General features: G+C 33.1%; 1 protein-coding gene across 6 annotated transcripts in view; it reads right to left on the bottom strand.

Annotated features, from left to right (window-relative positions):
- Nucleotides 1-21,868, bottom strand: part of DGKB (diacylglycerol kinase beta) — a 538,418-nt gene that overhangs the window by 138,890 nt on the left and 377,660 nt on the right. For all 6 annotated transcript variants that reach the window (XM_054564443.1, XM_054564440.1, XM_054564442.1 and 3 more), the window contains one exon: nucleotides 15,047-15,242. In XM_054564443.1, the coding sequence (XP_054420418.1) occupies nucleotides 15,047-15,242 (196 nt within the window). The remainder of the gene's footprint in view (nucleotides 1-15,046; nucleotides 15,243-21,868) is intronic.

The raw sequence follows: 21,868 nt of genomic DNA, 5'->3' as shown, positions 1-21,868 counted from the left end.
ACAGTTCTTCCAATCACCATCAGCTACCCCATTGTATTTCACTGAATTTCATAGACAACCTGAATATCTTCCCTTTCAAAAGTGATTTTAGTTTTGGGAAAGTAAGAGGTCCCAGGGCACCAAATCTGGGCTGTAGGAGGTCTTAGTTACCTGTGATTTGATGTTTTGCTAAAAAACTCTGTGAGACATGATGCATGAGCTGGGCATGTTCTTGTAATGAAGCTGCCAATCACCAGTTGCCCACTCTCTAAATAGCTGGGGACTTCTGAATCTTCCAAAAAGTTTTCACAGAGGACTCTTTAAGCTTAACAGAAACATTTCATGCAGATTCATTGCTCTACTTGTTCAGTCATTTTGAATGTGATGGCCACACAGTATACATGCTCACTCAGTGATGTCTACCGCCCCCACTAATACAGTGAAGTCATCATTGTTCATGCATGCACATTCCAGTCCACTCTCCTTGGCCACCAGGTTATATCAATGTCACACAAACCATTTTCATCACATTAATAATGGCTGAATTTTTTTTGGAGAGACCTCAATGTCCATACACTAATCATTTGTAAAAAAAAAAAAAGGGTTATATGCACATTTTATATATACATATTAAAGACTTATATAGACATGATGCAAGATTGAAGATGTGATACTACCAACAATGAAAACAGAATAAAAGAAAATCACTCTCTAAAGGGACATATTAGTCTTAAAGACATAATCTACCTTAGCAATGTCCATGAGAGCAGACAATGAAATTTGAGACACATGAAACTTATTCTTAGGCAGCAAAATAATATGAACCATGATTAGACTTTCCACATCTTATGAGAACCTCAACATCCCACACTCTAACTTAGTGCGAGTTTTCTTTTTTAATTTAAAAATAGAACATGAACATCACCACGAACAAACAACACATGCAAGAACATTAAAATAAAAATTCAAAGTCTTCAATCCATGCAAAAAGCTTTTCTGAGAACTGTGAATGACCTACAAGGAGACTGCATGCCTGCTGTCTAGAAAGAGTTGCGCCAAAGCAGGAGGCCCTAAACTTTAAATCATAGAACTCTTTGAACCTTCTCTTTCTTACTGAGTCTATGTTAGAGGACCGTACATTTGTTGACAGTGGTTGCCACTTCTGTTGGTTCCCAGTCAGCACTAGTTTGAAGAGTTTTGCAGCCGATCTAGGGCCCGTAGCCCATCCCCTGTTTTCCCTTACAATTTATTTTCACCCCAGCAGGCAGCACCTCACAGTGTCATCCATTTGTTAGGCAGCTTGTACTTTTCTGTACAACTTGCTTTAGAGAGGGCTCTTATAAGCATGTCTGTGAGTCACAGGTACTATACTCTCAAAAGAGAAAAATAAATTTAAGAGCAGCAGGTATAATCTGAATTGGCTGCTGGGGTGACTTGATCTCTGTTGCAAAACCTCTGTGGCACAGAGGAGTGGTCATGGACAATGGGATTATGTGGCTCCCAGCCGGTCAGTACTGTGGCCACCACAGTCTTAAAATCTTTGAAAGATTGTGAGAGATGGAAGATGTGCAACCAAAGGGAGCACAGAAAGCAAACACTGCATTTTCCCTGATTCACCAAAGAAGGTTCTAATTGGCAGAAACAAAATATTTCAGTCATTCCAACACCAAAAGTCAACTATATTTTAATCAATTTTTATTGGTACACATATGCTAATGGAATTTTGTTCCTTTTTGGGAAGGGCTGATAAATAACTGTGTTAATTCAGAGATGGATAGAATATAGTCAGTATCTTACTCCTCATCAGTTCTCATTTAAAGACTTCAGGTCTTAAAAGCTTACTATGTAATCATATAGTTTTTCAGGATAAGATTTTTTTTTCATAATTTAAAATATGGATCCCATTTTATAATTCTAGGGTGACATAATTGATTCTTAGAAGGGCTATTGTTTGCATAGCTGGAAAATAAAGCCTTAATTTTTGCCTTCTCTCTTAAAAATGTGGGTCAAAAATTGGAAGTGCTTTACATATTCTACACTTGATCTTACCAAAAGGCTGGGAAGTGATTGCTTTACATATTCTACACAGCCTTGTGCTTATTTTTAGGTTGATGGAATAATAAAATAAAACCATGTTTTATTTCTATAGCATATGTTTACTTGAAATGTGTTGAGATGTAGAAATTACACTATGAGGTTAAAAATTCAGAAATGGTTTTCTCCATTTATACAGGTTAGAAAACAGACTCGGCCAAGTTAATAATTGGTCTGAGGTCACATTTCTTTTTACCATAGAGTGTACAGGGTGATACAGAAGTAGGTTTACAGTTGTGAGTATGTGAAACACGGAGTTCATTCTTGTATTATTATTTTTAATTATTGTATTATTTTCCATACAAACAACTGTAAGCATACTTTTTCATCCACCCTGTATGATGGTCATATAATTATAGCATAGAGAACTCAAATTAAGGCTTGCTAGGAAGAAACTGGACTTCAATGTCCATGTAAAAGTAATTCCCCTCAGAGGCTGCTGACTTGAAAAGAAAGTAAGAGGAAGGCGACCTGAGTTGATATGCGATTTCTCTGTGAGAAACAATTGGTGTAAATTATTTTTCTTTTTTTCTTGACCATGAAATATGATAACTTCCATTTATAAGATCTCATAAAAAGATGTAAAACCAAAAGAGGAAAGAAAAGTCAATACAGTATATACAACACTACTGTATGATAAACTTCAAAATTACTAAGACACAAGATATTAATTGTTCTTACAATTACAAAATGATAATATTTGATATAATAGAGGTGTCAGCTAACATGATTGTGGTAATCTCACTGCAATATATAAATATCAAATCAACACTTTGTACACATTACACTTACATAATGTTATATCAACTATAACAATTAAAAATGCAAAAAAAAATAAGTATCTTGCACACATAAGGTTGATAGAGTATTGGAAAAAAATTTCCTACAGCCCTTCAGAAGATATGGTCTTCTGATACATTAGTATGTATAAATATGCTAAAATGGTCAATCAAGAGAGTGAGTTTTTCAGCTAATGTGGCAGAGGCTTCTCATCCGGAGGAGGCAGAGTGATGAAATTTGAGGAATGCAGTATCCTCGAAGGATGACATGCAGTAAAGACAAACAAAGGAAGACAGAAAAGAAGGACGTCCATCTCTCCTTCAACCTATTTCCATCCTTTTCTCTTGGGATAATGGGATAATGATTTGTAGTTTAGAGAACACTATTCTCTCACTTTCTTCTGCTATTAAAAATAAAGTCTCTCTTCCTTCCTACTAAAGCAATGTTTTGTTTTCCTGGCATTCTGATTGGTACTTCAAAATACTGTGTTCAAGGGATGTTCCTTCCATGTCTCATTGTGATACCTGTAGGTCCATAAACCTTTCCCCATAAATGAAGTCAATATATATACACAGTCGCAGAGACACACCTGTCACTACATATCCATGACCAAGGCATTGGAGTACATACTATTAAATACCCAGATTTATTAAAGGCTACTAGAGAGGTTTAAAATGTCAGATTTTTTTTAAAAAATCAATTTAATGCATAAACTGATATATTTATTCTATTTTTGTTTGTTTATAATATTTTAGATAACTGAATATTTTCTTTGACTAGCAAAGGAAGCTCAGTTTCAGTATCTACTATAAAGAGCATATTCAGCGTTTCATCAAGAATAGAAACATTGTTATAGTTCCTTATTAATTGCCAACTTTTGTATAAACATTTGAATAAGAAGTAATGTTTGCAAAGGTAACATATAAAATTTCCAAAAATCAAACAGCAAAATGAAAACAAAAGAAAAAGCAATGGAAATCCAAAATAACCTATATTAAAACAATTAAAATAAAAACCTTATAGAATCCCTTTAAAGAAGTAGCTTTCATAATAAAAAAGAACAGAAAATACAGGGTCTGGCACAAATAGCGTCCCTTTTTTATTACAAAATCATAAGCATGTAATCTTGTAACATAACAATATCACACTCAAGCACACCATATGACATTTTAGTTGAAATGTTCAAATTAAAACTATAAATTATTACACCGATAATATTCCCCTACCAACCACAATCAAGCAGGCCTTCATTCTGCCAGACCCTGTGTTAATGAAGAATTTACAAATAATGCCTAACTACAAAAATGTGCAAAACTTCAGTCAACCTAAAACTCAAAAAGCAGTTACATATTTTTTAAATGATAGATGCAGATTCATTCATTTTTTTTATCTATTAGAGCTCTTCAAATACTACAAACATTCAAAATTCCTATTTAAATGTGATACAATACTGTCTTTTAAAAATCAAATAGCATCATTCATAATTTTATACTGGGTAAAAGATGTGTTGACTCCTTGCTTCCCACTAGGCTCACTAGATAGATGTCCTGGCACTTCAGTCTTGGCGAGCTGGCCAGGGTGATGTAAGAAAAGACTAAAATACAAGGGCTCTTAGGAAAAAAAAGCACTTATCGTCAAGTACTGAAAGTTGGCAAAACCATCAATAATTAGTATATTATTTCATTATTGCTCAATTACTTACAAGAGAGATGCAAGGTTTAAGTGTTACTTGCATATGACGGTGGATAGCTTATTTCATAGCACCAACCCATTCAAACATGAAGTGATGTGCCTCAGACCTGTTTTCTTTTTTTTTTAAATTGTATTTATTTAATTTTAGAGAGGGGGAAGAAGGGGAAAGAGAGAGAGAGAGACATTAATGTGAGAGAGAAACATCACTGGGTTCCCTCTTGCAAGCCTCCAACCAGGGGCGTGGCCTGAAACCCAGGCCTGTGCTGTGACTGGGAAATGAATCTGACCTTTTGATTAGCAGGGGCTGGAGAGCTAGACCTGCTTTCTTCAAAGTTGCATTTTATGCACATGATTCTTTTTAATTTTGAAAATACATTTAAATCACAAATACCATACACCTTTCTTGTAGTAAATCTAAAACTGAAATGTTCTTTGATATTGGTTGATTTTCTCTGATTATTCTTCTAACAAGATATTCTGAAACTTTGAATGCCACACACTCAGTAAGAAAATATGCCTTATGTAATTTTTTGGATGGAGAAGTACATATTCTCAAGCATCAATAGGGAAAAATGTCAGTATGCTAATGAACTTAACTATTAGAACAGACATTAATTGAAATCATTGTGCATAAAAAATCCTTTGTTATTCAATATATTTTGAAAATATTGTTATGTTTGTTTCATTCACTGAAATTAAGTTCTACAAATAGCAGCTGATTTTTTCATTTAATCAGCTCCAAATTACTAATTTCAGTTTTAATGGTTAGCTTTGACATGTTTAAAAAGGGTAGAAGGTACTTAATAGACCTGTCTTCAACTCTGAAATGAACAACTGTTCAGGGAAATGAAATTGTTGAAAGATACATTTTCTTTCTGTGAACCTGTGAAATATAATATAATTATTCTCTCTTAATGAATCTCTCAATGAGGAACAATATTTCAGAGCTTGAACAGGTAAAATATAATGATAATTGGAGCAACTTTGTAAATAAAAGGATGAAATGAGATTGTTATTTTGTACCATATTATGGGATAATTAGAATAACAGTGTGGCATTCATCAGGCATTTGAACTTTCTCAAAAAAGCTCCCCAGGGCTTATTTAAATTAGTCATGTTTATCTATGGAGACTTTTAGTCTTATTTCAAATGACTGTCACCTTGTCACATTCAGTGCTCAATCTTGAGCATATTCTGATTAACAGCTGTACTTCACAGCAGCCAACAGACCCTTCCTAAAACAGCCCCCCTGCCCGCGAGTTTGTAAATCCACAGTTTATCAAAGGAAGAGCCATAGAAATGTTTTTATTAAGCCAGGAACAGAGTTATTCAGTGTGGAGAAAATGGTGATCTTTATGAATCTCTATTGATTTCCACAAAAACAGAGTTTGCTGGATACCGTCCAAGACACTACCATTTATATGTTAACTAGCTCTATGTATACAAGAAAAAAAAAGACTATTCATAAAAACAACATTCATGGCAATGGAACTTCAGTGTTTAATTGCTTTGGTTAACTCCAATTCATACAGCTCAAAGAAAACTTATATAGTAGATAGTGGAATCTGACTAAAATTTTAAGACCTACCTTTGCTCAGTTCTGTACCCTCTGGCACTATCTGGTTAGATAGTTAGAAAAATGTGTGCAAAAACGAGGTGCTAAATTGTGGTGGTTTCTTAACATGCATTAAGGTAAGCAGAAAAAAAAAAAAACCCTTACAAATAGAGGTAAAATAAAAGTCTAATGTCCCTCCTGGTAGGACATGAAATCTCTAAATAAGATGCCATTCCACAAGATGGTGCAATTGAAGTTTAATTCTTAATGAGGTCATACTTTTTCCTGTTTATTATTTTCTGTCTTGATGAGAAGAAAACATAACTTTTAATACCCACAGAACAAAATAAAACCATGACGTATGTTAACAACTTAAATAGTTGATTTCATGTCTTTTTAAATAGTTCTTTAATGTTTACTATTTTGAAAAAAAATCCTCCCTAATTTGTTGTCTTAGGTTCTGATTATAGAACAAGTTATTTTAAGTTCCCTGGGACACATTTATTACATGAGCTTCAAATCATTACCCTCAAAAGGCAAGATTTCTATAAGGCTTTAAGAAATTTCTATGCACGGTCTCATATTTGGAAACTTTATGCAACTGATATTTGAAAGCATGCTTTACGAGTGTTATTTAATTAACTGAGGCTAGTATAACCAGCCAATATTTATTTAAGTTGAAAATGTTTTATATTTCTACCACTGTCTAATTTAAATTTACTTAAATTTATAATGCAGTCTTAGTCTGAATAGATGACCCCCCCCCCCATTATTTTAAACAGACTCAGGATTGGATACAATGTCACAGAAACAACTAAGATGGTCATTTTATCAATGAAACTAGACATCAACAATGTAGAGAAAATGACCCATTAACACATTTCTATTTTTCATCGTTCTCTGAAGTTACAATGAAAATCAAAAGCTAGAAATGTAGAGATTCTCAAAACAGTATTAGTATTTTGAAAATAAGGTATTTTTTTCCTCAGATGTCAGAGGAGATGCTAGGTAAGCCTTAATTTAAAAGCTCAAGTAAACAACTTCTTTTTCTTCTTCTCTTGTATCTATTAAATTGATTGCCAAATCATGTATTTTTCAATATGCGACTGACACTAAAAACTCATTTTTCTCAAGCTTTTCCAGGTTCATTAGGTGAAAGCAAATTCCTCCCTGTTTTGCTTTTCCTACTTACCTGTTCTTTGGAGTTTCTCCATTTTTCTAATTTTAATTTGTTTTTAAGAATAAGCCCTTAATAGCAATGGTCTCATTTATGAAATTATCAGAAAATACTACTTTCCTGTTTAAATGATTACTTATCTGTTCTATTACATCCAAAATGATTTTGAGGCCTTACCAATTTTCATGTAAGAACTTCTGCATCACTGCATGTCAGATTTTGTTTTGGGAATTATACTGAATGTCACGTCTTGAAAATTTGACTGTTAAAACATGGGGGAAATGGGAAATAATGCCAGCTACAGAAAGTATTTTATATAGCTCCATAAGGAATATAAAAAAATTCTAAAAATTGTCAGTGTTTTGATTGTTCTTTAATAATAATTTATTTATTTGTGGTTTCTGCTTTCCAAATTTCTAGGAGGGTTAACAGTTTCTATGAATTTTTTATAGTGTCATGACAAAAATTTTCATAAATGTTTCTTCATAATACACATGATTTTACAGGACAGCTAGGCCAAAGATAAGAATACATGATCTTACATTTTGAAATGCATTTCTATTTTTACATACAAGAGATAATGTCTTATATTCTCTAATTTCTTTTTATTCCTGTTCTTAAATGTTAGCATGACTGTTGTAAAAAAAAAATAATCACTACATTAAGATATTCAGGTATACTATGTAATCTTCAATTGCAGACAAGTATTTGTATTAGGAAAGCTTTATTAATTATGTGCTATTATATGCATTACCCATTGCTGGAAAACTTTAAGGGAGGCAGTTTAAAAACATACAATTATAAACTCATTCTGAGGCATTTCCTTAAATGTTACTAGATAGCTAATATTTGGATCTATTTTCAACCAATGAAATTATCAGAGAAATAATATATTCATATATTTTTGTCAAATGAAACATCTCAAATGCCATGTTTTTTCAATAATTTTAATATCCAGGTATAATAACACAGCATGAAATTCTTTTCTGGTTTCTAAATTTAACTGATTTAACCACTGAATTTAAATGGTTGGAAACTGTTCTGCTTGCTGGTATGGGAATGCCAAATACATCATCTATAGTTCTAAAATGAATTTTGCAGTTCTATTTAGACACCTTAAAACACTGACTTCTAAATTATCCTAAATAACTTATAGTCATATCTAGGAAAGTTGATAATAATGGATGACAAATGTCCATTACCAACAAATTTCAGATAAGTATAGCTTTTACAAGGTATAGAAAATGTTGAGGTCTCACTATTGAAATGCTCTCTGTGCCTTTATCCAGGCAGTACAATACACGCCTCATGCATTAACCTCAACGCCTCACCATCCACATTTTAAAGACAAGACATCAGAGCCAATATCTTGTTTATCCTTGGAGGCAAAAGGAATTCAAGTTTTGTCATGCTTTCACAGATATCTACTCATTTATTCTCTGTGACCAATTTGGCCTAAATTGACTTTTCTTCCCTAATTCTTCAGAATTAAAAAAAAATAATACTAATGAAGTCATTTGATGGAGAGAGATTCCTTGACAGCCAAGCAGATACACACCATTTCCCCTCTCGCCCCTAGAAAGAATCAGGGTTTTAGTCTTCACTCATAAAGTGCACAGATATTAAATAAGGCGGGGTGGGGGCATGCTCAGTTCCAGTGTGCATGGAAAAGCTTATTCTTGAGGAACGGGTTCATAGTAATTTTATGCAAGATGATGGATAATCAAAATATAGTTTACACTAAGTATTTAAAATAGGGGCTATGCAAATTATACGAGAACCTGTAATAGTAGCATGATGCGATTTTCCACAAATTAGATTTTTTTGACCCTCCTTCAATTTTTGCCATATCCAGATACTTCCTGTATTATTGCTTGGTTTTGGTTTTTATGCTATTTTTACTTAGATTTATTTTAAAGATTAAATGTAGATTATATATTTTTTCAAAAAGTATCCCTTACTATAAAGAAAAAAAGTCTAATAGTAAATACAAAGACTACTAAACTTTATTCATCAGTGCACTGCTTAATTTTCCATCAGTGGAATAGATGCTGCACTTTGGGAAATTCTGCCCAAATTAGAGAATTAGCATTGGTAAATGGGAATTAAATTATTAAAAATTTCATAGAGACATTGTATATTAATTACTTCTAAAAATACACATTTGTATGATGGGTAACTGGCTACCTCTCTCCATAGGTAGGGCAGACAGTCACCCAGTTAATGAAGTTTTAAGCAGAAAGTCCAGCTGCTCCCAAAAGTACCTCCCTCAGCTTCTGGCAAATGTTTGAAACTCTATGGCTTGCATGTAATTACTCTTGCTCAGTGGTTTTCAATTTTTTAAAGCAGTCAACCTCTCCCCCCCCACCACCAATGAAGCAATATTTAAAAAACCAGTAATTAAAGAGAAAATTGGAATTTTTCTTTGAGGAAATATATACTTAAAGCATTAAATGCTTATGAAAACAATGCAGATTTTTGATGGAGATGGTGGCAGTGTCACAGGCATCCTGTTTTTCACTGATTTCCTTTTTTTTTTTTGGTATAGCATGGGGAATATTCTGATTTCAGTAATGGAAAGTGGAATAGTTGGACTTGTTATATTCAGAATTAAAACCATTTGAATAACTAAAAACTGCTCATATTTTTTAAGAGGTACTTTTTGGTAAAAAGAAATCCTTCTAAAAGGTATCTTTTTAATATCGCTTAACTTTTTCAGTACAAGTTTATGATATGATGTTACTGTACTTGCTTTGGTTCAGATGATCCCTTAAAGTTTCAGTTACATTGCTGGCCCTTAACTTTGCAGTTGTGAATATGTATATGTCACCAATCTGTGATAAAATGCACTAGGACAGGCCTGTTATTTTGGGGAGCTAGTTTATTAATGCAATTTCTTTATAAGCAAACATTTTCTAAAAAGTGATTAAGATTTTCATTTAAAATATTAGCATTGTCCCTTATTTTCATTTCCATTGATTGTTATGCTGTTTGTTGATTGTGACAAACAAAAGTGTCTGAGTTGTGGGCATTCTAATTACATGTGATTCACATGTGCTGTGGCGGTAATGCAATGTACCCATTTGTATAATTGTCCCCATTTAACATGCAGAGATATATTTTTAAATGACTATTGCAGAGCTACAGACTCTCCAAATAATATGACATTTATTTACTAATGTGCATCTGTATAAGTATTTATAATAGATGAATATATAAATCTATCTTTTGCACCTATTGACCAATCTGTTGAGAGGAAGAGGAGGAAGAGAAGGAGGAGGGGAAGTTGTTTTTTGTCTAATAACACAATTAAAATATCTGAGAGTCATTAATATGAAAAAATGATTTTATCAGACACACTTTAGGATGTTTTTATTACAGTTTTTTATTATTCCAAAATATGGCAATAATGAATTTAATCCTCTGAAGAATTTTAGAGAACCTCTGAAGAATTGCAGTTATAACTCAATAGAACACAGTTTGAAAACTAATGGTTTAGCTGAAGGTCTTTATTTCTTTTAAAATGCAAATATCTCTACTTTCATCTGCAATCAGTCATTTATACATTAATGTGAATAAATTTATTAGACATCTTGCTGAGGCTTAGATTTAATGCAGAAGAGGGGGCAGCAAAGATGAACTCAGCAACTGAAACAAATGGGAAAGATTGACTATTAAGGCTAAGAGCACTGGAAATGTACCTGGCCTACCTTACAATTTTTCTTAAAGATCTGCTCTCTCTATATAATAAACTCATTTGTATTCCAAAGAGAGAGAGGGAGAGAGGGAGGAAGAGGGAGAGAGTGAGAGAGAGAGAAAGAGAGAGAGAAAGAGAGAGAGAGAGAGAGAGAACAACAAAAGACAAACCCATTAAGAAAATGTCTATTGCCTTGACTGATATGGCTCAATAGGTTAAGCGCCATCCCACAAACCAAAAGGTTGCCAGTTGGAGGATTCTCGGTCAGGGCAGATGCCTGGATTGCAGGCAAGGTCCGTGGAGGGGGGCTTGCAAAAGGCAACTGGTGGATGTTTTCCTCCCTCTCTTTTCTCCCTCCATTCCCCTCTCTCTAGAAATAAATAATATCTTTTTAAAAAGCACATTGAATTAGATGAGTGTGAATGTGAATATGTTTCAAAATTATATCCAACTGTTTTAAAGTATTTTTCAGGAACAATAATGTAATTAAATGAATTACTTATAATTTTGGTCAATTTGAATTAAGTCAGGCACAGAATTTCCAACGAGTGAATTTCTTAATTGTAGATACTCTGGTTTTCTTCTGTAAGTGTCCTCAAAGGTGCAAGAACATTTATTGTGCAGGAGTCCCAGATCATGTACAGCATAATATAAATGAGAATTTAATGCTCCAAACTTAATCCCATACCTTTGGTCTATGACATATTTTTTAATTTAAAAAAATCCTGTAATTTTTTCTCAGTTAAAATCCTTCTACTAAATAAAATAATTTATCTTTATTACAAAACCTAGTTACACATGAATTCTCTACTCTCTCCTCATCTTCCTCATCACCGAAAGCTTTCAAAAGTTTATGGGGACAAGAATCCATTCCAATATAGTAAAAATTTAGTTTAAACTTCAAGAGTTTCATAAAGGCCTAACAGAAAAATTGTCAGTTAATATTTTGAAAAAGTGATCCTGAAAAAAAAGAAAGTTATGCTATTCAATTTTTCATTTTTTTACTAATATGGCAAAATATATTAATTTGAAAGTAGGTTAAAGAAACATGCGGGATTAGAATTGTATTTTTCACATTTCATTCTAAAGTCAATACTTGGAATCATTTTTGTGTAAATTTGAAAATATATTTAGATTTAAAATGCTGATGGACACTGACATTAATTGGTGTTTTCATGAAACTGAAAACAAAATCAAATAATAGAAACATTTACCACTTAGAAAAAGGGTACACACAGATTTTAAATTGTAAATTTTACTCCTCACTATCAAGTACAACATTAATAATTAACAAAATAAATTTGAAATCAAAACTTTGAATCTTTGGAGATATTTAGAAAGTAGAGATATTTTCCACCATTCTGTTGCAAAATATATTAAAATAAAAAGATTTTCTTGACACATTTAATTAAAAAGAAAAACTGATTAATATATAATAATCTACTTTTTATGCTCAGCTGATGAGGTCATTTTCATCAATGAAATTATGCTTATCTTGATATAAAACTAGACCCAAACTATAAGCATAGTTGCATAAAAGAGGGAACAAAAAAATGAACTCAAATTACTTATAGACATGCTTTTGTTGCTGCTCACACAATGACCTTCAAAAACTTCTACTGTTTTTCTCCATGTTTCTGCTGAGAGTAAGTGTTCTTAAGTCATAAACCCTGTAGGTTTCCAATTTCTTCTTTCGCAAGTTTAGGAAAACTAGATCCTAATAGTTCTAGAATAGACCGCCAGAAGATAGCATGGGAAGAGATACTTTTTTCCTACAGTTATGAGCACTGATAGTCTATGGGAATAGTTCTGGGTGATTTATCTGTGCATTATTCTAAATGTGTATTCTTGAAGAAAGCAGACAGAGCCAAAGAGTGAGGCCACTAAATGGTATGTCTGCAGTAGCTGCATAGGGTGTATACACACTTGTTTGGTAAAGCATAGCTATGAGCCTTTGAACTTGAATAGCCCAGTGGGTGAAGAGTGGGTAGTTAAGCACTGAGAATCACTTCAGATATGAGACTGTGATATCTATGTGCAAAGAACATGGCAAGTACTACTGTGTAGAGACTAAATGAAAAAATAACCCTGGAAATTAGTATATATAATATTTAAAACTTTTAAAATTACTACATAATATACACATACTGATTGCCTCCCTAAGGAGAGTCAAGCTTTTTCACTTTGTTTAGTATGGTCCTTGAACTAATTTTAATACTTAGAAATTTATATTTAAATATAAATACAATATGAACAACAATCACTCTTAGAAATTAATAAGTATGCGTAATTCCTTTCATTTTAAAATTCATATGCACTTATCTACTCATTTTCTATGTAGTTTTCCCTTAAAAAAACATTTTTTCCATGTTTTCATATACTTCTATTCATTATGAGTATAAAGTATTTTAATTAATTTTGTCTAAATTTGCTTGTACTAAATTACACCACTTCTGAAATAAGTCAATCAGAGAAAAAGACAAATACCATATGATTTAACTTATATGTAGAATCTAAAGAACAAAATAAATGAACAAACAAAAGTGAAACAGACTCATAAACACAGAAAGAGACCTGACAGCTGTCAGAGGGGAGGGGGGTTAGGGGGACTGGGTGAAAGAAGTGAAGAAATTAACAACTACAAATCAAGTGACAAAATAGTTACAAAATAGTCACAGGGATATAAAGGACATCATAGAGAATAGAGTCAATAATATTGTAATGACTATATATGTGCCAGGTTACTGGAAATATAGGGAGGAACACTTTGTAAAATATATGATTGTCTAACAACTAGGTTGTACACCTGAATCCAATACAAAATAATATTGAAAGTAAACAGTAATTTAACAGTTAAATTAAATAAATAAATTACATTACTTTTCAAGGTCTACCTCTTTAAGATTACCTACACATTTAAGGGGCATCAAAAGCTTCTGCCATAAACCCTTCTTTCAAGAGGATACCTAATAATTTATCCATCAATCTTTGTCATCCTTGCAGTCACCAAATTCCACATAACAGAAGTTACTACCTACTACTGAAACTTGCATCAGAAACCTCAAGACATCAGAACATAAAGCTATTTCCTTTCACCATCTTTGCCTACCGACCGCCCACATTTTTTTTTAATTTTATTTTAATTTATTTTTTCAAATACATTTGCCCCATTTTATTTATTAAAAAATATACTCATTATTTCATTGGGCCCATAATATGGCTATAACAACTTCACATTTTTTCTTTACATTGAACTCGGCCCATATGTTTTCTCAGATACCTGAATGTCATCAGTGGTATTAGGTAGATTCTGGAAGATAAAGAAATACTACAGACAATACATATCAATCATTTGGACGTGATTAATGATTAGAAAACTATCAATTTGATATTTTTGTTTATAAAATCTATTGACGAAAGTTGGTTGCCACGTCCCCACGTGAGATCTATTATAACGGAGTTGAGAATTCCGAGCCAGAGCCGTCCCACTGCGTTTTGTTAGCCCTTTGTCCTCTGTTTCCCAAGTTTCCTAATTGTTGTTCTTAAATTTCTGGAACAATAGCAGCAGGTAACTAAAATCTATTGTGGGATATTTAAACATGCTCTCATACACGAAATGTAGAACAATAGCTTAATATAAGATACTTCATTGTCACAGCCTGACTGATTAAAGAAAGAATAAAATACCTCACAACACAACCTTGGAAAAGACTTAATGAGGTTCTTGTGAGGGCCACTCAAACATTATGACCCAAACGATCACATTCCAGAATTTAATGTATAATAGATACTACATTATTTTCCACTAACATCCATGTGTATTTGTTTTCTGTGGAAAGATATATATCCAAAGGAAAATAAAGGTGAAAAAAGTGCATTAATATTATAGCCAGGTTATATATGATTGTAGAGTCTATTATGATATAATTTAGTCATACATGCCTATCTGATATTATGAAAAATAAAACTGTATAAGTATATAGACTATAATGCAATGGAAAACTCTTTAATTTTAATGTAACCTTCCAAAGAAGATTAAGAGAAATGTAACAAATCATGTTAGAAAACCTACCTTGACTTGCAAACTTCAACTCTTTGGCATCTGTGAGTGTGGTCCTTTTGTCTGCCCCTTTTTTCTCTATCCGGCGGTGGCTTCTTCTCTTTTTAGATTCTCCCCAAAGATTGGATCCTCCATGCATGCTTGGTATATTCAAAATAGCAATTCCTTCCAGAGAGATGTTGATTAAATCTATCTGTACTCCATCACACTGATCAGTATAAAAAAAAAAAAAGAACACACACAGTAAGATATTTTATCCTTCTTTCCTTGGTTTCTCCTTTTGCATTTCTTTATCTTATAATAAGAACTTTAAAACCCATACCTTTTCTTTTCTAAATAAACTTTTCAAGAACACTTAAATTGTTACCCTAAATGTCAATGTAAATAGAAAGCAGATGCTAACATTAACCAGTTATTATTCATAGTCTTTAAAATTGATCGAATTGAAAGTCCGTGTCTCTTTGTTTACAGAAAATCTTTGGGAAGGAGACAAGTTAGTATCTGCATATATAACACGTTATCAATTTCCACTGTGTTACAAATATGTTGGTTCTGGGAAGTAGGGTCAAATTTTAGATCAAAATATTAATGATTGCCTCTTACTTAGAACACACTACAAAGCAATATTAGGGGGAAATGAAAAAACAGAATTCATAATTCACGGTCTTACTTCTTGGGCAGAGAAAGAAGTGGCTTAAAAGACTTTTGAAAAAAGAAAAAGTACAAAACAGCAATTGCAAGAGGTCTGAATTACATTAGAATGGCCAGGGATGATTTTTTGGTCTAGATTAAGTTCCAAGTAATTACATTAAAGGCAATGAGAGGCACAGTTGTCTAAATGAATATGGAGGATGAGGCAGGCTGAGGAGGGAAATGCCAAGGGTAGCAAGAAACGTAATCATTAACCATTCATTACTCTATAGCTGCTGTAAAAATAAATTAAAATATAAAAACCATTAACCAGGTGAATATTTTGTTTGAAAAAACATGAAACTTGCTAATAGACTATGCTTTTTGACATTCACTTTTTAAGTTTTTTGAATTTTCTGTTCGTTTCCACTGATGGACAGGTGCAGAGAATAGCAAGGCTACACTGTATTTTTGGAGTTGCCTGTTTGGAGTTTTCTAAAATGGTACTAATTGCAAACATATCTCAGACAGTGTCCTCCAATATTCAGTTATAAGTCAATACAAGAACAGAGATGTAAACATACAACAGTTTGTTTTACAAAGAATTTTGTTAGGGGTCTGTATTTCATAACTTGAAGAATATCTGCAGTGAGATTGTTTTATGTGTCATGTGCTATTACAGAAAAAAATCATTGATAGTAACTGTATCATTCTCTTTCTCATGGGATTCTTGACTTCTGAACGTAAGAGATAACACTGCCCCAAAATGATAAAAACAAAAACCAAACAAATAGCAAACCTTTTTCCCCCGGCATTCTCCTAATCATACTGAACCTTAAACTGCATCTTGTTCACTAAAATATAAAAACTGTGAAATAAAGCATCATATCTTGAGCCTACTTGGCAGGGCTAGAAACAAATTCTAGAGAAGGTGCCAAGTTTTCATTCAATTTGTTTCGGTGAGGGTGAAACGAAGGTCTGGATGATGCCATTTCTCCCCCCCAGAAACAAGTGATTTTTTTCCTCCCTTTTCATGTATTAAATTAAGATGATTTCTTTTTACTAAAGAATTCTACTCATGTGTATACTCACTTACCGCTATATATTCTAGATAAACAGATATTAATTTCATAATTAAAAGTAATCTTGTGTAAATACCCTGCAGGCCTCAATGAATCAAACACACACTGTGTGTCAGGCCTCCCACTGTCTTCAAGTGGAATGTACTGGCTGGATAATTAGATAGTACATATTTTTTAACCTTATTTGCATGCATATTATATCTTTTGCACACTGACAAGCAGCAGTAACAACAAAAGTCAGATTACCACAGGGAATTCCCACAAAGAAGTCTTCATTCCTTATAATTTGCAGCCTAAATTAAAATAATTTGATCTTTGACAAGGATGAAATGTCAAGCAGAAGGGGGTCCCCTACAAGCCATGGCCTGTGGCTTCTGAAATCTGCCTAATTTATGTCAGTCACTTCTTAATACATATTTAAGTATTACACGAAAAAGATGATAAATATGCAATCTGACACCTTTGGTATTTCCCTGCTGTTAATTTATAAAGGTCTGGTTTCCCCCAAACTGACTAAAATCATTTAAATAACAGAAGAATTGGAAAATAAACTGGAGTTGGGGCCTGGCTTCCATTTTCACTCAATATTGAACACAGCAGGTAGTGCACTAAGACAATTATTTGACTAGGCCTTAGAGCCCCACTGTGACAAGTTACTTTCAGAATTAGTGAAGGAGTATTCCTTTGTTCCTCTGCAAATAGGCTTTGAGAAAATGGAACTGGGGAGCTCCATGTGACAATTGAAAAACATCAGCGTATACTGTTATTCATGTTTTCAATCTTCAGAGTCCTGGCACATGCAGTTTCAAGGAAACGGATTAAGTAGCTCTCTAAAAAGTGAAAAAAACATTCTTAAGAAGGCCCCCAAAAGAAGGCCTCATGAAGAACCCTAAGGTTCCTAGGAGAGGAGGGAGGCGTTCTTACATAATTTGTTCTTTATTAATGATATGTTTCCACTAGTTCTTGACCCCAGGTTACCTTCCTCTGTTTGCTTTAACATTATGTTCGTTGGTCTGGACAATTTCAGGGCTTGCTCTGATGGACACCAGGAATTGTCTGATGCACCCCCGGTGCAGGGCATGGAAGTAAAAGCTGAGGTGAGGGCCATGAAATGTAAACAAGTTACAATACTGTGTTAGATAATATTTTCATCCGCTTTGAAGATTTATGATTTTTAAAAAGGTAGCTACAGAGGAAAAGAATATAAAAGCTTAAAAGCTAGCAGCCTCAGTTAGTCAATAAATCTTGAATATTTTTATCATGTAGAAAAAGGTCGTTAACGTGTAGTGCTAGAGGAGCTATTTGCCAAGTGTGATGCTGTGATGCCGCTGTCCACTCTGTTCAGTTTTATAGGGAAGATCTTATTCTAGAGACAGTTTCCTAAAAGAAGAAAAGATGGTTTAAATTTGTTTGCCAATGTATTTTAATCCTGGTTTACAAACGTACCCTGGACCATACTATACAGAGGTGTTACGGACAAGCTTTTGCATGTGAATTAATTGTCTTAGATTCAGTTAGCATGTCACTTGATAGGAAAATTCAAGAAATGTGAAGAATACCTATGAGCTGTAAATATGGATAATAAATTTGCTGAGGTAAAATTAACTATAAACTGTAAATATATTTTTCATAGTGAGTCTAATTTTATGCTGAGGTCAGATAAAAATTATTCATATTTTGCTCAATAAAACATAAGAACATTGCTTTATTCATTGTATAAAAGAGCGTGGAATAAAATGACTTATCTAGTTATGCTTTTAGAAGAGTTTCTGCCAACTCATAGTTAATTTATAAAACAAAATTATGTTTTTGCTGAAAACTACAGCAGCAGAACTATAAATTAAAATATACCCATATATGAAATGCCTTAACAATATCTCTTCTGATATTTGAAGGTTGAGGCACTCTGTATTTTCCTGCTAAATAAACTCTATGTTTTTTAAAAATACATTTTATAAGTTTTATCTACCAAAAAACAGTGTGATAGAGGGGCTCAGAACATGCCTGTTGGGTAACTGTAGTATTATCGCTGATTCAAGATATCAAGCATTGACCATAGTATTAACAGTTAACAGAAAAAACAGTTTGGTTTCACATTTTTTCTTTTTTAGAAGATTATGTGGAAGCTAGAAATTATTGCTGGGATATTAGAACTCTTACCCAAAGTTATCTTACTAAAAATAACTCCTGGTAAACACAGAACTTTCAGGTTTGGGTGTTCACTCATTTTATTGCACATTTCCTCCCACTCTCTTCACTAAGAAAATTGATATCGCTATCTTAATGAAGTGATAATGCTATGCCTCATTCTCACCACATTTCTTGTTCTTTTCTGGAATAAGGAGATATTTTTTGTTTTGGACTTAATGAGGCCACTTTTGGTTTCCTATTTCCATCTTTGTTGATGTTCGACTGTATGTCTTCATCACTGCTTCTGGAATTTCATTCTCCCCCCGCCCCCCAAAAAAGAAAATCGCCTGGGAATCTTTAGAAGAGAGGGTAGATCTTTAAAATCGTCTCCTTCTCCCTCTTCCTCTTCCTCCTCTTCTTCTCCCTCTTCTCCTTCCCCTTCTCCTCCTCCTCCTCCTCCTCCTCCTCCTCCTCCTCCTCTCTCTCTCTCTCTCTCTCTCACACACACACACACACACACACACGCACGCACGCACACACACACACACACACACAAAGGGGGCAGGGATAAATTTGGGAGCTGATGGATATGTTGATGGCATGGAATGTGGGGATGGTTCCATAGTAATATGCTTATTTCCAAACTCATAAGTTGTATACATTAAGTATGTACATCTTTTTTTCAATGTCAGCCATGCCTCAACAAAGTGATTTAAAAAAACTCAAAAGAATATCCTTTCAAAGGTTTCATTACCCTACCTGATGATAGTGTTTTGGTAGGGCTAAGACTAGATGAAGGTCCTCTAAATGCATGTTGAAAGAGCATCCAGGATGACTCTGATGCAGGTGGGGCGCAGACCAAGTTGGGAAACTTGACCCTGTTACCTGTAAGAGCTGTGTTTCCAGGTTACTGAGCAACAATAAGAATCTTATCTGTTGAAACTTGCTAATTTATTTATGTATCTGACACTCTTATTGCCCTTTATTAAATTTTGAGATCATTTAAGGCTTTATAGAAGTTCTTAATCTTTCAGACAAATCTCAGTATTTTGGGATGGACATTCTTAGCCTTAACACTTACCATCCTTCCTAGTCTCACTGACAACCAAAAGACTGAAATACATTGGAGAATGGGCTATGTTATTTTCTCATGAACTTTGCTTGGTATGTAGAGCAAATTAAAAATCCATGAACTTTGTAATTTCGATGACAGATGTTGACCTGAGGTGCATGTCCAAAATAGTTTAATACAAACTTTGTTTTGAATATATTATATTAAAATTTTAAAGCTTTTCATTTTATTTTCATTTATCTTTTGTAACAAAGTTAGAACACAATTGAAATTCTGAAAATTAAAAATTTCAACTTTGTTCATTTCTCCCCTGCCATATATATTGCCATTTTATACACATGCACATATGTATATAAAATCTACAGTTTATCAGTTTACTTGTTTCCTTAGATTTAAACTTTTTGGCAGCAACACAGTTCTTATTTCTCTTAAATTATTAAAGAAAATATTCATATGCTCAATTCTGTGATGGAGACATAAAATCTCTCCAGTTCATAGGATTTTGAGGGAGGCTAAATCAAATAATGTATATACATTGCTTAGCACCAAGGATAAAGTAAAATCAATAATGTGTAAATTAGCTATATTATTATATGTTATTATCCCATGATATGCATATTGTTCCAAATATTCACCTCTTTTGGAAAATCTTCCTGTGTGAAAGAGAAATGTGAAATGAAGGGTCATGTAGTAAATGTTCTGTTTCGAAGAAGCTGCTTATAAAATATATATACCCATTACATGAGGTCTTCTTGTACTGAAGTGGTTTTATTTCTAGTATGTATTTTCAAATCATAGTTGGTATAATTTAAGGCCAAACAGAAAGCAACATGAAACACAACTGAATTTCCAAATTGCTGTTTTTGTTATATTTAATTATGAAGTAAGATTGAGGGTAGAAAGGCATATTCTGCTAATATGATAGACTGGATTCATTAAAAAAACTGTAAAACGTAAAGATGATTTTTGTATTACTATCCATCCATCCATACACACACACACTGAATTTTAGAATTGAGATAAATACATAAAATTATAACAATATGTCTAGATATGTAACAATAAAATGGGGAGTGCACAGCGCTGGTTCTGATTTATAAATGTTACTGCAGTGGTTTCCAGAACAACTCAGTAGCTGCAGAGGGGGTAAGTCAGACGTAGGGAGCATGTAGAAACACCACCCTAAAAAGAATAACTTAGTTCTAGTTGTTCAGATTTCTTGGGGGAATATTCTAAATAACATTTTTGTAAGATGTAAGGCACAATAAGTTTATTTGATGGAAAATCACTAATTTCATTGTTTATTAACTTTAATATCAATGTTTTCCATGTTGATTTTCATTCAAATGTATTTTGTTTTATGATACAACATTTTCCTTGAACATTTCTTATTTTGTGACATGTAGAATATTTAATTATGTTTTGTATTTATCCATTCATTTACTGAAGAGCCTTTTGTTTGCTTCCAATTTTTGGCAATTAAGTTGTTATAACTATCCATATACAAGTTTTTGGATAGACATGAGTTTTCAACTGCTTTTAGTTTTCAACTCCAATGAACATGATTGATGGATAATGTGATAAGAGTGTATTTAGTTTTGTAAGAAAGTAACAAGCTAGCTACCAAAGTAGCTCTACCATTTTTCATTCCCACCATCAATGGATGAGTTTCCATTGCTCGGCATCCTCACCTGTATTTGATGATTTTGGCCTTTTAATAGGTGGGTAGTGATATATGATTGCTGTTTTAATTTGCATTGAAATATCATTTCTTTGCCATCTCTATATCTTTTCTCGGTGAGGTGCCTGCTAAAGTCTTTGGCCCATTTTTGAATGGGGTTGTTTATTTTTTTTATTGTTGAGGTTTAAGAGTTCTTTGTACACTTTGCATCAGAGTCCTTTAGAAGACAAATCCTTTGT

The sequence above is a fragment of the Pteronotus mesoamericanus genome, unplaced genomic scaffold (assembly GCF_021234165.1).
Source record: "Pteronotus mesoamericanus isolate MK-2021 breed Mesoamerican mustached bat unplaced genomic scaffold, CSHL_Meso_final scaffold_85, whole genome shotgun sequence".
In the NCBI taxonomy this organism is placed as follows: Eukaryota; Metazoa; Chordata; class Mammalia; order Chiroptera; family Mormoopidae; genus Pteronotus; species Pteronotus mesoamericanus.
This window is presented reverse-complemented; position numbering and strand designations above follow the sequence as displayed.